Source organism: Triturus cristatus, chromosome 1_1 (genome assembly GCF_964204655.1).
Source record: "Triturus cristatus chromosome 1_1, aTriCri1.1, whole genome shotgun sequence".
Classification (NCBI taxonomy): Eukaryota; Metazoa; Chordata; class Amphibia; order Caudata; family Salamandridae; genus Triturus; species Triturus cristatus.
In genome coordinates, this window is record NC_140579.1 from 35181149 (window position 1) to 35197346 (window position 16198).

The window sequence follows — 16198 nt, forward strand, 5'->3', positions numbered from 1 at the left end:
GGTGTGGACATAACTCTTCAAATCATGATACTGTGGACTAGACCCTGAGAGTTCAAAGGTGTGGCCATAACTCTTCAAATGATGAGACTGTGGGCTAGATGATGAGCGTTCAAAGATGTGGACATAACTCTACCAATCATGAGACTGTGGCCTAGACCCTGGGAGTACAAAGGTGTGGACATAACTCTTCCCATCATAAGACTGTGGGCTAGACCCTGAGAGTACAGCGGTATGAACATAATTCTCCATCTCATGAGACTGTGGCCTAAACCCTGGGAGTACAAAGGTGTGGACATAACTCTTCCAATCATGAGACTGTGGGCTAGAACCTGAGAGTTCAAAGGTGTGGACATAACTCTTCCAATCATGAGACTGCGGGCTAGACCCTGAGGGTTCAAAGGTGTGGACATAACTCTTCACATCATGAGACCATGGCCTAGATTCTGACAGCTCAAAATTATGGACATAACTCTTCAAATGATGAGACTGTGAGCTAGATGATGGAGTTCAAAGATGTGGACATAACTCTTCCAATCATGAGACTTTGACCTAGACCCTGGGAACACAAAGGTGTGGACATAATTCTTCAAATCATGAGACTGTAGGCTAGACCCTGAGAGTTCAAAGATGTGGACATCAATCTTCAAATCATGAGACCGTGGCCTAGGCCCTGAGAGTTCAAAGGTGTGGACATATCTCTTCAAATCATTAAACTGTGGGCCAAATGATGAGAGTTCAAAGATGTGGACATAACTCTTCCAATCATGAGACTGTGGTTAGACCCTGGGAGTACAGAGGTGTGGACATAACTCTTCAAATCATGAGACTGTGGCCTAGACCCTGACAGTTCAAAGGAATGGACATAACTCTTCCAATCATGAGACTGTGGGCTAGACCCTGCGAGTTCAAATGTGTAGACATACCTCTTTCAATAATGAGACTGTGAGCTAGTCCCTAAGAGTTCAAAGGTGTGGACATAGTTCTTCCAATCATAAGACTGAGGGCTAAATGATGAGAGTTCAAAGGTGTGAACATACCTCTTCCAATCATGAGACCATGATCTAGACTCTGAGAGTTAAAAGATATAGATATAGTAAAGCAAAGCATGAGGTTGGGACATTGAGAGTGCAAAGAGTTGGAGCTAGCAGGGGAACTCCGGAGACTGCGGCGAGACCCTGAGAGTGAGGAGGAATAGGAATAGCACAGATCTGCACTGACTTTCAGCACTGGAAGCAAGACCTTGAAAGTCCACATGTGTGGAGCTACAACAGCACAGCCTGTGACTGATAGGGGTCAGTCTTAGGAGTTTGTAGTTCCCAGGTCCTGAGCTCAAATTTATTGTGGCCTGGATGGAGATCGCTGTAGTTCCAGTCACCTAGAAGAGGGCCATTGGGTTGGCAGCATATGGCTAGCTACCTGGGGTTCACAATGCCGTTGTTCTCCAACGAGTTCCCGATGCGGATTTCGGCACCATTGAGTCTCTGAGGCACTGCGTCCCTGTTGGTCACGGCCACAGACGCTATGCGATACGTGGCCTGCAGGTCCACCCTCCACCAGGCTGGGAAGTCGAGGTTTGTGCAGGTGGTTTGATGAAGCTGGTAGGTACTGGCCAGTTTTCCATCATTGGCGAGGCTTGCCAGTGATAACAGCGATTCATTGCTGGACTGCACGGCCACACCCTTTAGAGCCACATTGGTCACTGGAAGAGAGGTCACAGAGAGGTCATTGTTCAAAGGGATCTTCCTGATGCCCTCTCCCTCCCCTTGCTTCTGGTATGTCCCGAATGCTAGGGATTATAGAGGTAGATGAATTTTACGTCCTTAAATCCTTAATATTCTACTATTTGAAACATCTGGAATACTATTGTGACCTATATGCCGGTATGGATGTTAATTAGGGAAGCAGCTACTGACCCTGGCTTGCCTTTTCTCACCCCTGGAATTGTTCTTCGAATCCTGAGGTCAAAGGTCATAAGGGCAGAGGCAGAAGCAGAAAGTAAGCAGGGTTCTAAAAGGCATGTTTCTTTTCCTGTATTTGATGTTCCCCTGTGCTCAGCCTCAGTGGGCGGACGCTAGCTGTGGGCGGGGTAAGAGATCAATGCTGCGCTCTTATTGGGTACATTAGGGGTACTTGATTTCACATTTGCTTCCTACAGAATGCTTATGAAGTGACGTTCATGTAAGCGGGTATTCGTGGGTCTGGAGTAGGGGTGGGCGGAATTTGCGGAATTAACCTTCGCAAATTATCGCGAGAATGTTTAAAATTATCGCAAACAAGCAGAAATATCGCGAAGATGCGGAAGTTTTTTTCCGGCATGTTCGCGCGATTTTCTGCATGGTTGCGGGTCGCCAACTTACCCATGTGGCTGCTTGCGGGCGCGGCCATCTTGTTTTGAGTTGTTCTCGCGGTGCATGATCGCGAGAAGAAAGACGTGATCGCGCGACGCATGACGTCACTGCGGGCGCGAACTGTCGCGAGACAGCGCAAATGGCTAAAAACAATACAACATCTCATGGAGAACGCGACCGGATCAAGAAAACTTGTCGGCGAACGCAGGGATTCAGGTAAGGCGATCGCGCGCGCGCGAGAATGTATCATTTTACAGCGCGAGCAAGAAACAAATTATCGCCAAGCTGCGGAAACCGGAATTTTTGACATTTTCGCGCTCTCCGCGGAACGCAAAAATGTCAAATTATCGCAATTTCCGCGAACGGAACGAAATTTTTGCCCAGGCCTAGTCTGGAGCAGTGGTGTTCAGATAAGGTCTAGAGGGCCAGAACCGAGGCAGATTTTCGTGATCACATAAAAAAGATAATGTTCAAGCTAATTATTCTAAATGGACCTAATTTACATATTGTTATGAATATTTGGAGTGGGTCTGCTTCCCCTGGACTTATATTGGTTTCACGTGAATTAGAGCAATAGGGATACATGTTAAGAAAAACATATGCACATAACAGCTGGAATGCTTTCAAAGGTCTCAGGCACAGTTCATATGCAAATCAGTCTTTGCCGTGCTCCAATGGGAACAGTCCAGCAGCGCCGCTATAGGAGAGCACGAGCACCCCGGGCGAAGATCCGCCCACCTCAGCCTCATCAGGGAGGTGCGGCGCGCGCCCCGCAGCACAGTGAGCGCGTGCCTGTCAAACCTCAGGCGTCTCACTAAGGGAAAGGAGAATATATTGAACATACAAGTCCACAATTTCACCCTTCGTTCTATGCACGCACGGCACCAGTTTATATTGGGTGAGGAAAGATGTCCGAAACGGAAATTAGTTACATTCTGAACGTTCAAGGAACACAAACATTTCCAGAATATTTAGTGGAATATCTTTTGTGGATTTTGACCAGCATTGTTCGGCACATGTGGGCTTCCCTTATTTCTGCCAGAGAAGACTTACATTATGGAAAGGCTTGGGAGTAGAAGTAATATAGGGACTGAGGCAGGGCCTCTCAACTGGGCGTCAGGGCGTAGCAGTAGAATGGGAACCGATGCAGGGCCTCTCAGTTGGGACTAGAAGAAGTAGAATGGAACCGAGGTAGGGCCTCTCAGCCGGGACTAGACTAAGTAGAATGGGAACCGAGGAAGGGCCTTTCAGCTGGGACTACAACAAGTAGAATGGAACCGAGGCAGGGCCTCTCACCTGGGACTAGAACGATTAGAATGGGAACCGAGGCAGGGCCTCTCAGCTGGGGGTAGAAGTAGAATGGGAACAGCGGCAGGGCCTCTCAGCTGGGGGGGTGAAGTAGAATGGGAACCGAGGCAGGGCCTCTAAGCTGGGACTAGATCAAGTAGAATGGAACCAAGGTAGGGCCTCTCAGCTGGGTATAGAGGTAGAGGAAGAAGTGAGGCAGGGCCTCTCAGCTAGGATAGATGAAGAAATGAGGCAGGGCATCTCAGCTGGAGGTAGAGGTAGGTGAAGAAGTGAGGCAGGGTCTCTCAGCGAGGGTAGAGGTAGACTCAGAAGTGTGGCAGGGCCTCTCAGCTACCGTAGAGGTAGATTAAGAAGTGAGGCAGGGGCTTTCAGCTTGGGGTAGAGGTAAATTAACAAGTGAGGCAGGGCCTCTCAACTAGGGTAGACGTAAGTGAAGGACTGAGGCAGAGAATCTCAGCGGGGGATAGAGGTAGATACAGAAGTGAGGCAGGGCCTCTAAATTAGGGGTAGAGAGAGATGAAGAAGTGAGGCAGGGCTTCTCGCGGGGGGGGGGGGGTGTAGAGGTAGATGACAAAGTGAGGCTGGCCTCTGAGCTTGGGTAGAGGTAGATAAAGAAGTGAGGCAGGGCCTCTCTTCTGGGGGTTGAGGAAGATGAAGAAGTGAGGCAGGGCCTCACAGCGGGGGATAGAGGTATATGAAAAAGTGAGGCAGGGCCTCTGAGCTGGGGCAGAGGTAGATAAAGAAGTGAGGCAGGGCCTCTCTGTTATGGGTAGAGGAAAATGAAGAAGTGAGGAGGACCTCTCAGCTAGGGGTAGATGTAAATGAAGAAGGGAGGCAGGGCCTCTCAGCTAGGGGTAGATGTAAATGAAGAAGGGAGGCAGGGCTTCTCAGCTGGAGGTAGAAGTAGATGAAGTATTGAGGCAGGGCCTCTCAGCTAGGGTAGAGGTAAATCCAGAAGTGAGGCAGGGTCTTTCAGCCGGGGTAGTTGTAGTATGAAGAAGGGAGTCATGGCCTCTCAGTTGGAGGCAGATGAAGTTTTGAGGCAGGGCCACTAAGCTAGGGTAGAGGTAGGTGAAGAAGTGAGGCAGGGCCTCTAAGCTTGGGGCAGAGGTAGATTAACAAGTGAGGCAGGGCCTCTCAGCGAGGGTAGACGTAAATGAAGGACTGAGGCAGGGCCTCTCTGCTGGGACTAGAATAAGTAGAATGGGAACCGAGGAAGGGCCTCTCAGCTGGGACTACAACAAGTAGAATGGAACCGAGGCAGGGCCTCTCACCTGGGACTAGAACGATTAGAATGGGAACCGAGGCAGGGCTTCTCAGCTGGGGGTAGAAGTAGAATGGGAACAGCGGCAGGGCCTCTCAGCTGGGGGGGGGGGGGTGAAGTAGAATGGGAACCGAGGCAGGGCCTCTAAGCTGGGACTAGATCAAGTAGAATGGAACCAAGGTAGGGCCTCTCAGCTAGGATAGATGAAGAAATGAGGCAGGGCATCTCAGCTGGAGGTAGAGGTAGGTGAAGAAGTGAGGCAGGGCCTATAAACCGTGGTAGAGGTAGACTCAGAAGTGTGGCAGGGCCTCTCAGCTACCGTAGAGGTAGATTAAGAAGTGAGGCAGGGGCTTTCAGCTTGGGGTAGAGGTAAATTAACAAGTGAGGCAGGGCCTCTCAACTAGGGTAGACGCAAGTAAAGGACTGAGGCAGAGAATCTCAGCGGGGGATAGAGGTAGATAAAGAAGTGAGGCAGGGCCTCTAAATTGGGGGCAGAGAAAGATGAAGAAGTGAGACAGGGCTTCTCAGCGGGGGATAGAGGTAGATAAAGAAGTGAGGCAGGGCCTCTAAATTAGGGGTAGAGAGAGATGAAGAAGTGAGGCAGGGCTTCTCGCGGGGGGGGGGGGGTAGAGGTAGATGACAAAGTGAGGCTGGCCTCTGAGCTTGGGTAGAGGTAGATAAAGAAGTGAGGCAGGGCCTCTCTTCTGGGAGTTGAGGAAGATGAAGAAGTGAGGCAGGGCCTCACAGCGGGGGATAGAGGTAGACAAAGAAGTGAGGCAGGGCCTCTGAGCTGGGGCAGAGGTAGATAAAGAAGTGAGGCAGGGCCTCTCTGTTGCGGGTAGAGGAAAATGAAGAAGAGAGGCAGGGCCTCTCAGCTAGGGGTAGATGTAAATGAAGAAGTGATGCAGGGCTTCTCAGCTGGAGGTAGAAGTAGATGAAGTATTGAGGCAGGGCCTCTCAGCTAGGGTAGAGGTAAATCCAGAAGTGAGGCAGGGTCTTTCAGCCGGGGTAGTTGTAGTATGAAGAAGTGAGTCATGGCCTCTCAGTTGGAGGTAGATGAAGTTTTGAGGCAGGGCCACTAAGCTAGGGTAGAGGTAGGTGAAGAAGTGAGGCAGGGCCTCTAAGCTTGGGGCAGAGGTAGATTAACAAGTGAGGCAGGGCCTCTCAGCGAGGGTAGACGTAAATGAAGGACTGAGGCAGGGCCTCTCTGCTGGGGGTAGAGGTAGATTAAGAAGTGAGGCAGGGCCTCTCAGCTACCGTAGAGGTAGATTAAGAAGTGAGGCAGGGCCTTTCAGTTTGGGGTAGAGGTAGATTAACAAGTGAGGCAGGGCCTCTCAACTAGGGTAGAGGTAAGTAAGGACTGAGGCAGGGCATCTCAGCGGGGGGTAGAGGTAGATGAAAAAGTGAGGCAGGGCCTCTAAAGTGGGGGAAGAGAAAGATGAAGAAGTGAGGCAGGGCCTCTAAATTGGGGGAAGAGAAAGATGAAGAAGTGAGGCAGGGCCTCTTAGCTAGAGGTAGATGTAGATAAAGAAGTGAGGCAGGGCCTCTCTGTTGCGGGAAGAGGAAAATGAAGAAGTGAGGAGGGCCTCTCAGCTAGGGGTAGATGTAAATGAAGAAGTGAGGCAGGGCTTCTCAGCTGGAGGTAGAAGTAGATGAAGTATTGAGGCAGGGTCTCTCTGCTAGGGTAGAGGTAAATCAAGAAGTGAGACAGGGTCTTTCAGCCGGGGTAGTTGTAGATGAAGAAGTGAGGCATGGCCTCTCAGCTGGAGGTAGAGGTAGATGAAGTTGTGAGGCAGGGCCACTAAGCTAGGGTAGAGGTAGAAGAAGAAGTGAGGCAGGGCCTCTAAGATAGGGGCAGAGGTAGATGAAGAAGTGAAGCAGGGCGTCTCAGCGATGGTAGAGGTAAATTAAGGACTGAGGCAGGGCCTCTCAGCTGGGGTAGAGGTAGATGAAGATGAAAAAGTGAGGCAGGGCCTCTCAGCTGGGGGTAGAGGTAGATGAAGAAGTGAGGCAGGGCCTCTCAGCTGGGGGTAGAGATTGATGAAGAAGTGAGGCAGGTCTTCCCAGCTGGGGTAGAGGCAGATGAAGAACTGAGGCAGGGCCTCTCAGCCGGGGTAGAGGTCGCTTGAGAAGTGAGGCAGGGCCTCTCAGCTGGGGGTAGAGGTAGATGAAGAAGTGAGGCAGGGCCTCTCAGCTGGGGGTAGAGGTAGGTGAAGAAGTGAGGCAGGGTCTCTCAGCGAGGGTAGAGGTCGGTGAAGAAGTGAGGCAGGGCCTATAAACCGTGGTAGAGGTAGACTCAGAAGTGTGGCAGGGCCTCTCAGCTACCGTAAAGGTAGAATAAGAAGTGAGGCAGGGGCTTTCAGCTTGGGTTAGAGGTAAATTAACAAGTGAGGCAGGGCCTCTCAACTAGGGTAGAGGTAAGTGAAGGACTGAGGCAGAGAATCTCAGCGGGGGATAGAGGTAGATACAGAAGTGAGGCAGGGCCTCTAAATTGGGGGTAGAGAAAGATGAAGAAGTGAGACAGGGCTTCTCAGCTAGGGTAGAGGTAGATAAAGAAGCGAGGCAGGGCCTCTCTTCTGGGGGTTGAGGAAGATGAAGAAGTGAGGCAGGGCCTCACAGCGGGGGATAGAGGTATATGAAAAAGTGAGGCAGGGCCTCTGAGCTGGGGCAGAGGTAGATAAAGAAGTGAGGCAGGGCCTCTCTGTTACGGGTAGAGGAAAATGAAGAAGTGAGGAGGGCCTCTCAGCTAGGGGTAGATGTAAATGAAGAAGGGAGGCAGGGCCTCTCAGCTAGGGGTAGATGTAAATGAAGAAGTGATGCAGGGCTTCTCAGCTGGAGGTAGAAGTAGATGAAGTATTGAGGCAGGGCCTCTCAGCTAGGGTAGAGGTAAATCCAGAAGTGAGGCAGGGTCTATCAGACGGGGTAGTTGTAGTATGAAGAAGTGAGTCATGGCCTCTCAGTTGGAGGTAGAGGTAGATGAAGTTTTGAGGCAGGACCACTAAGCTAGGTTAGAGGTAGGTGAAGAAGTGAGGCAGGGCCCCTCAGCTGTGGTAGAGGTAGATGAAGAAGTGAGGCAGGGCCTCTGAGCTTCGGTAGAGGTAGATAAAGAAGTGAGGCAGGGCCTCTCTGCTGGGGGTAAAGGAAGATGAAGAAATGAGGCAGGGCCTCTCAGCGGGAGGTAGAAGTAGATGAAAATGTGAGGCAGGGCCTCTGAGCTGGGGCAGAGGTAGATTGTAATTGTAATTGTAATCACCATTTATAAAGCGCACTGTGACCCTACAGGTATCCTGGTGCTTGAACGCGTGAGAACCAGCTAACTCTGAGTATAATGAAGGGCAAAGGATCAGAAGCATAAACTTATATACTAGGAAAGAGCCAAGTCTTCAGCTTCTTTCTAACTGACAGCAGATTTTTCCATCTGCCTAAGTTCGGCTGGGAGTTTGTTCCAAGCCGAGGCTGCTGCAATGCTGAAGGCCCTTCCTCCTGATCTATCTCTTCTGAGCCTGGGCACTCTTACCAGTTTAACCGAAGATGACCAGAAGTTATGCGAGGGGACATACCACTCAAGACATACCACTCAAATCTACTTTGTAATGGCTTGGGCCCAGAGCCATGCAGAGCCTTAAAAACTATGCATAGCGACTTGAACTGTATCCTCTGCATAACTGGGAGCCAATGAAGCTCGGAGAGAGCCTGAGATGCCGATGATTGACGTGGTCTCATTAAAGCTAGCTTGGCCGCCATCGACTGGATTCTCTGGAGTCTTCCTATCTGCTGTTTAGGAGACTCCAGCAACAATGCGTTGCAGTAATGCCAGCGACTCAAAATGATACTCCTAACTACCAATGGTCTAGTCTGCTTAGGAAGCAATGGGAGGATCCTTCGGAGCACTCTAATCAGGGCAAAGCATTTTCCGGCTATCTTATTTACTTGAAACTCTAGACTCAGATTACAGTCAAAACTGACTCCCAGATTACGTACTGCCTTAGCGGGAATCAGTGGAGCTGACACTGGGAGTGGCCAAAACCCAGTGGGTAATGGGAGTGGAACCTTCCCGGGTGAGCAACACAGGATCTCGGCTTTTTCCAAATTAAATTGTAAATAATTTTGTAGCCATAATGCAGCATCTTGCAGACAGTCATGAAATGTTTCCAGCGAGAGTGACTGGTGGCCTTCTAAAGATAAAATCAACTGGGTGTCATCAGCATAGACAAGACTTATGTTATGTGATTTGATGACAGCAACCAGAGGCCTCATATAGATATTAAATAAGATAGGACTGATGGCAGACCCCTGAGGCACACCATGCTGGACCTTCATGAACAGTGATTGGTACGGGGGAAGAGCAACCGCCTGTTGCCTATCAGAGAGGTATCCACTCCAGTGCCGGTCCTCCTACTCCCGCTCCAGCGAGCCTGGCCAGTAGTACCTCGTGATTTACCGTGTCAAATGCGGCGGACAGGTCCAATAAAATCAGAATTGCTGATTGTCCCCTGTCCGCCCGCATTCGAAGATCATCCAATATGGTCACTAAGGCAGTCTCTGTCCCATGTCCTGGGCGAAAGCCAAATTGCACATCATCCAATTTCTCACTGGCTTCAAGAAACTGGGAGAGTGTTCTACTGACCGGTCGCTCTATGATCTTCACTGGATAAGGCAACAGAGAGATAAACAAGTGAGGCAGGGCCTCTCTGTTGCGGGTAGAGGAAGATGAAGAAGTGAGGCAGGGCCTCTCAGCTAGGGGCATATGTAAATGAAGAAGTGAGGAGGGCCTCTCAGCTAGGGGTAGATGTAAATGAAGAAGTGAGGCAGGGCCTCTCAGCTAGGGGCATATGTAAATGAAGAAGTGAGGAGGGCCTCTCAGCTAGGGGTAGATGTAAATGAAGAAGGGAGGCAGGGCCTCTCAGCTAGGGGTAGATGTAAATGAAGAAGGGAGGCAGGGCTTCTCAGCTGGAGGTAGAAGTAGATGAAGTATTGAGGCAGGGCCTCTCAGCTAGGGTAGAGGTAAATCCAGAAGTGAGGCAGGGTCTATCAGACGGGGTAGTTGTAGTATGAAGAAGTGAGTCATGGCCTCTCAGTTGGAGGTAGAGGTAGATGAAGTTTTGAGGCAGGGCCACTAAGCTAGGGTAGAGGTAGGTGAAGAAGTGAGGCAGGGCCCCTCAGCTGTGGTAGAGGTAGATGAAGAAGTGAGGCAGGGCCTCTAAGCTTGGGGCAGAGGTAGATTAACACGTGAGGCAGGGTCTCTCAGCGAGGGTAGACGTTAATGAAGGGCTGAGGCAGGGCCTCTCTACTGGGGGTAGAGGTAGATAAAGAAGTGAGGCAGTGCCTCTCAACTAGGGTAGAGGTAAGTGAAGGACTGAGGCAGAGCATCTCAGCGGGGGGTAGAGGTAGATGAAAAAGTGAGGCAGGGCCTCTGAGCTGGGTTAGAGGTAGACAAAGAAGTGAGGCAGGGCCTCTAAATTGGGGGTAGAGGAAGATGAAGAAGTGAGGCAGGGCCTCTCAGCTAGGGGTAGATGTAAAAGAAGAAGTGAGGCCGGGTCTCTCAGCTAGGGGTAGATGTAAATGAAGAAGTGAGGCAGGGCCTCTCAGCTAGGGTAGAGGTTAATCAAGAAGTGAGACAGGGTCTTTCAGCCGGGGTAGTGGTAGATGAAGAAGTGAGGCATGGCCTCTCAGCTGGAGGTATAGGTAGATGAAGTTGTGAGGCAGGGCCTCTAAGCTAGGGTAGAGGTAGGTGAAGAAGTGAGGCAGGGCCCCTCAGCTGTGGTAGCGGTAGAAGAAGAAGTGAGGCCAGGCCTCTAGGCTTTGGGCAGAGGTAGATTAACAAGTGAGGCAGGGCCTCTCAGCGAGAGTAGAGGTAAATGAAGGACTGAGGCAGGGCCTCTCAGCTGAGGGTAGCTGTAAATGAAGAAGGGAGGCAGGGCTGCTCAGCTAGGGTAGAGGTAGGCTAAGCAGTGAGGCAGGGCATCTCAGCGGGGGTAGAGGTAGATGAAGAAGTGAGGCACTGCCTGTGAGCACGGGTGGAGGTAGATTAAGAAGTGAGGCAGGGCCTCACAGCTGGGGTAGAGGTAGGTTAAGTAGTGAGGCAGGGCCTGTGAGCAGGGGTGGAGGTAGATCAAGAAGTGAGGCAAGGTCTCTCAGCCAGGGTAAAGGTAGATTAAGAAGTGAGGCAGGGCCTCTCAGCCGGGGTAGAAGTAAATGAAGAAGTGAGGCAGGGCCTCTCAGCTAGGGTAGAGGTAGGTGAAGAAGTGAGGCAGGGCCTATAAACAGGGGTGGAGGTAGATTAAGGAGTGAGGCAGGGCCTCTCAGCTACCCTAGAGGTAGATTAAGAAGTGAGGCAGGGCCTCTCAGCGAGGGTAGAGGTAAATTAGTGATTGAGGCAGGGCCTTTCATCTGAGGGTACCTGTAAATGAAAAAGGGAGGCAGGGCCGCTCAGCTTGGGTAGAGGTAGGTGAAGCAGTGAGGCAGGGTCTCTCAGCTGGGGGTAGAGGTAGATGAAGAAGTGAGGCATGGCTTCCCAGCTGGGGTAGAGGCACATGAACAAGTGAGGCAGGGCCTCTCAACTGTCGTAGAGGTAGATGAAGAAGTGAGGCAGGGCCTCTCAGATGGGGTAGAGGTAGATGTCAAAGTGAGGCAGTGTCTCTCAGCAAGTGTAAAGGTAGATTAGGAAGTGAGGCAAGGCCTCTCAGCTGGGGTAGAGGTAGATTAAGAAGTGAGGCAGGACCGCTCAGCTGGGGTTGAAGTAGATGAAGTGAGGCAGGGCCTCTCAGCCGGGGTAGAGGTCGATTAAGAAGTGACGCAGCGTCTCTCAGCTAGGGTAGAGGTAGATTAAGAAGTGAGGCAGGGCCTCTCAGCTAGGGTAGAGGTAGGTGAAGAAGTGAGGCAGGGCCCCTCGGCAGGGGTAGAGGTAGGTGAAGAAGTGAGGCAGGGCCTGTAAACCGGGGTGGAGGTAGATTAAGAAGTGAGGCAGGGCTTCTCAGTGGGGAGTAGAGGTAGATGAAAAAGTGAGGTAGAGCTTCTGAGCTGGGGTAGAGGAAGATGAAGAAGTGAGGCAGGGCCTCTCAGCTAGGGGTGGATGTAAACGGAGAAGGAAGGCAGGATCTCTCAGCTAGAGTAGATGTCGGTGAAGCAGTGAGGCAGGGCCTCTCAGGGGGTTAGAGGTAGATGAAAAAGTGAGGCAGGGCCTCTGAGCTTCGGTAGAGGTAGATAAAGAAGTGAGGCAGGGCCTCTGAGCTTCTGTAGAGGTAGATAAAGAAGTGAGGCAGGGCCTCTCTGCTGGGGGTAAAGGAAGATGAAGAAATGAGACAGGGCCTCTCAGCGGGAGGTAGAGGTAGATGAAAATGTGAGGCAGGGCCTCTGAGCTGGGGCAGAGGTAGATTGTAATTGTAATTGTAATCACCATTTATAAAGCGCACTGTGACCCTACAGGTATCCTGGTGCTTGAACACGTGAGAACCAGCTAACTCTGAGTATAATGAAGGGCAAAGGATCAGAAGCATAAACTTATATACTAGGAAAGAGCCAAGTCTTCAGCTTCTTTCTAACTGACAGCAGATTTTTCCATCTGCCTAAGTTCGGCTGGGAGTTTGTTCCAAGCCGAGGCTGCTGCAATGCTGAAGGCCCTTCCTCCTGATCTATCTCTTCTGAGCCTGGGCACTCTTACCAGTTTAGCCGAAGATGACCAGAAGTTATGCGAGGGGACATACCACTCAAATCTACTTTGTAATGGCTTGGGCCCAGAGCCATGCAGAGCCTTAAAAACTATGCATAGCGACTTGAACTGTATCCTCTGCATAACTGTGAGCCAATGAAGCTCGGAGAGAGCCTGAGATGCCGATGATTGACGTGGTCTCATTAAAGCTAGCTTGGCCGCCATTGACTGGATACTCTGGAGTCTTCCTATCTGCTGTTTAGGAGACTCCAGCAACAATGCGTTGCAGTAATGCAGTCGACTCAAAATGATACTCCTAACTACCAATGGTCTAGTCTGCTTAGGAAGCAATGGGAGGATCCTTCGGAGCACTCTAATCAGGGCAAAGCATTTTCCGGCTATCTTATTTACTTGAAACTCTAGACTCAGATTACAGTCAAAACTGACTCCCAGATTACGTACTGCCTTAGCGGGAATCAGTGGAGCTGACACTGGGAGTGGCCAAAACCCAGTGAGTTAAGGGGAGTGGAACCTTCCCGGGTGAGCAACACAGGATCTCGGCTTTTTCCAAATTAAATTGTAAATAATTTTGTAGCCATAATGCGGCATCTTGCAGACAGTCATGAAATGTTTCCAGCGAGAGTGACTGGTGGCCTTCTAAAGATAAAATCAACTGGGTGTCATCAGCATAGACAAGACTTATGTTATGTGATTTGATGACAGTAACCAGAGGCCTCATATAGATATTAAATAAGATAGGACTGATGGCAGACCCCTGAGGCACACCATGCTGGACCTTCATGAACAGTGATTGGTACGGGGGAAGAGCAACCGCCTGTTGCCTATCAGAGAGGTATCCACTCCAGTGCCGGTCCTCCTACTCCCGCTCCAGCGAGCCTGGCCAGTAGTACCTCGTGATTTACCGTGTCAAATGCGGCGGACAGGTCCAATAAAATCAGAATTGCTGATTGTCCCCTGTCCGCCCGCATTCGAAGATCATCCAATATGGTCACTAAGGCAGTCTCTGTCCCATGTCCTGGGCGAAAGCCAAATTGCACATCATCCAATTTCTCACTGGCTTCAAGAAACTGGGAGAGTGTTCTACTGACCGGTCGCTCTATGATCTTCACTGGATAAGGCAACAGAGAGATAAACAAGTGAGGCAGGGCCTCTCTGTTGCGGGTAGAGGAAGATGAAGAAGTGAGGCAGGGCCTCTCAGCTAGGGGCATATGTAAATGAAGAAGTGAGGAGGGCCTCTCAGCTAGGGGTAGATGTAAATGAAGAAATGAGGCAGGGCTTCTCAGCTGGGGGTAGAAGTAGATGAAGTATTGAGGCAGGGCCTCTCAGATACGGTAGAGGTAGATCAAGAAGTGAGGCAGGGACTCTCAGCCGGGGTAGAGGTAGATCAAGAAGTGAGGCAGGGTCTCTCAGCCGGGGTAGAGGTAGATGAAGTATTGAGGCAGGGCCTCTCAGCTAGGGTAAAGGTAGGTGAAGAAGTGAGGCAGGGCCCCTCAGCTGGGGTAAAGGTAGATGAAGAATTGTTCACTGCCTCTCAGCCTTGGTAGAGGTAGAAGAAGAATTGAGTCAGGGCCTCTAAGCTTGAGGGCAAAAGGTAGATTAACAAGTGAGGCAGGGCCTCCCAGCGATGGTAGAGGTAAATGAAGGACTGAGGCAGGGCCTCTCAGCTGAGGGTAGCTGTATATGAACAAGGGAGGCAGGGCCTCTCAGCTGTGGTATAGGTAGATGAAGAAGTGAGGCATAGCCTCTCAGCTGGGGTAGAGGTAAATGACGAAGTGAGGCAGTGACTGTGAGCCGGGGTGGAGGTAGATTAAAAAGTGAGGCAGGGCCTCGCAGCTGGGATAGAAGTAGATGAAGAAGTGAGACAGAGCCTCTCAGCTGGGGAAGAGGGCGATTAAGAAGTGAGGCAGTGTCTTTCAGCTGGGGTAGAGGTAGATCAATAAGTGAGGCAGGTCCTCTCAGCTGGGGTAGAAGTAGATGAAGAAGTGAGGCAGGGCGTCTCAACCAGGGTAGATGTAGATCAAGAAGTGAGGCAGGGACTCTCAGCCGGGGTAGAGGTAGATTAAGAAGTGAGGCGTGGCCTCTCGGCTGGGGGTAGAGGTAGATGAATAAGTGAGGCAGGGCCTCTCAGCTGGGGATGTAGGTAGGTTAAGAAGTGAGTCAGGGCCTTCCAGCTGGGTGTAGAGGGAGATGAAGGGAGGCAGGGCCTCTCAGCTGGGGATAGAGGTAGATGAAGAAGTGAGGCAGGGCCTCTCAGCTGGGGTCAGAGGTAGATGAAGAGGTGAGGCAGGGTCTCTCAGCCAGGGTAGAAGTAGATGAAGAAGTGAGGCAGGGCCTCTCAGCTGGGGTAGAGGTAGATGACAAAGTGAGGCAGGGTCTCTGAGCTGGGGTAGAGGTAGATGAAGAAGTGAGACAGGGCCCCTCAGCTGGGGTAGAGGTAGACGAAGAAGTGAGGCAGGCCCTTTTAGCTGGGAGGTAAATGTAGTAGGAGAAGTGAGGAAGGTGTGTAGCTAGGAGTTGGAGGTAGAATCAGAAGCTAGGCAGAGCCCTTCAACTAGCATGTGGAGGTAGAATGACAGGTGAGGCAGACCCATCAGATGGGCACTGGAATGATAGGCGAGCCAGGGTCTCCTACCTGGGATGTAGAGGCAGTAAGAGAAGTGAAAGAGTGCCTCGAAGCTAGGAGGAGCAGAGGGAGTGTGGCCAGGCCCCACAGCTAAAAGGAAGAGCTATAATAAGCTGAGTGGCAAAGGGATTTAGCAATGAGGGAGAGGTACCAAGACAACAGATGTAAGATAGCACCTCTCAAATGGGAGGGACAATAGTTATAAGAAGTGAGGCCCGGTCTCAGTGAGGACATATAGGTGGAAGGACAGCCTAGGCAGGCCCATTCAGCTGTAGAATGAGATGTAACAGGGCCTCTCAGCTGGGAGTGGGACAGGGCCTCTCAGACTGAAGGGGCAGCGGGCATAGGAAGTGATGTCTGGCCTCTATCAGGAGCTGAGCTATGGGATCTGACGTGATTGCACCCCTCTCCTCTTCACCATAGCCCATCATTACTACCAGTGGTCATCCCTTCCCTCATGCAGTATAGGACTCACCTGGTTTGGGTGCCGCAAAGACTTGTACCTCACAAAGGACCAGATATTGATACGCTGTCGCACTTCTGATCATGACGTAGCGCCCTGCCATCCCTTCACAGTCGAAGGATATTGTTCTCGTCTGCTCTAAAAAATTGATTTGTGCACACCTGCATGTGAAAACACAGACTGGTGAATGACTGCTCCCTTTTAGGGCATTCCTGTGGTATTCTGTCCTCACACCTTGCCTGGTGGTGGATGTTGTGAGTCACATGCATGGCGAAAAGCTCTTATCCCTATCAGTAGGAGCATCCTGACTCCTAGCCTGATGTGGGACGTTGTGAGTGACGTGGACTGTCTGATTTCATACATGTGCGTGTCCTTTCTCTATTCCTTGGAGTATACTGACTCCTAGCCTGGTGTGGGATGTTGTGAGTCATGTGGACTGTGTGATATCATATGTGTGCATGTCCTATCCATATCCGTTGGAGCATCCTGACTCCTAGCCTGTTGTGGTACGTTGTGAATCATG

General features: G+C 50.9%; 1 protein-coding gene across 1 annotated transcript in view; it reads right to left on the reverse strand.

Annotated features, from left to right (window-relative positions):
• LOC146869264 (uncharacterized) overlaps positions 1-16198 on the reverse strand; it is a 105987-nt gene that overhangs the window by 1068 nt on the left and 88721 nt on the right. The window contains exons 7-8 of the mRNA XM_085632983.1: positions 15688-15836; positions 1417-1699 (exon numbers count right to left, since the gene is read on the reverse strand). Coding sequence (XP_085489109.1) covers positions 1417-1699; positions 15688-15836 — 432 coding nt within the window. The remainder of the gene's footprint in view (positions 1-1416; positions 1700-15687; positions 15837-16198) is intronic.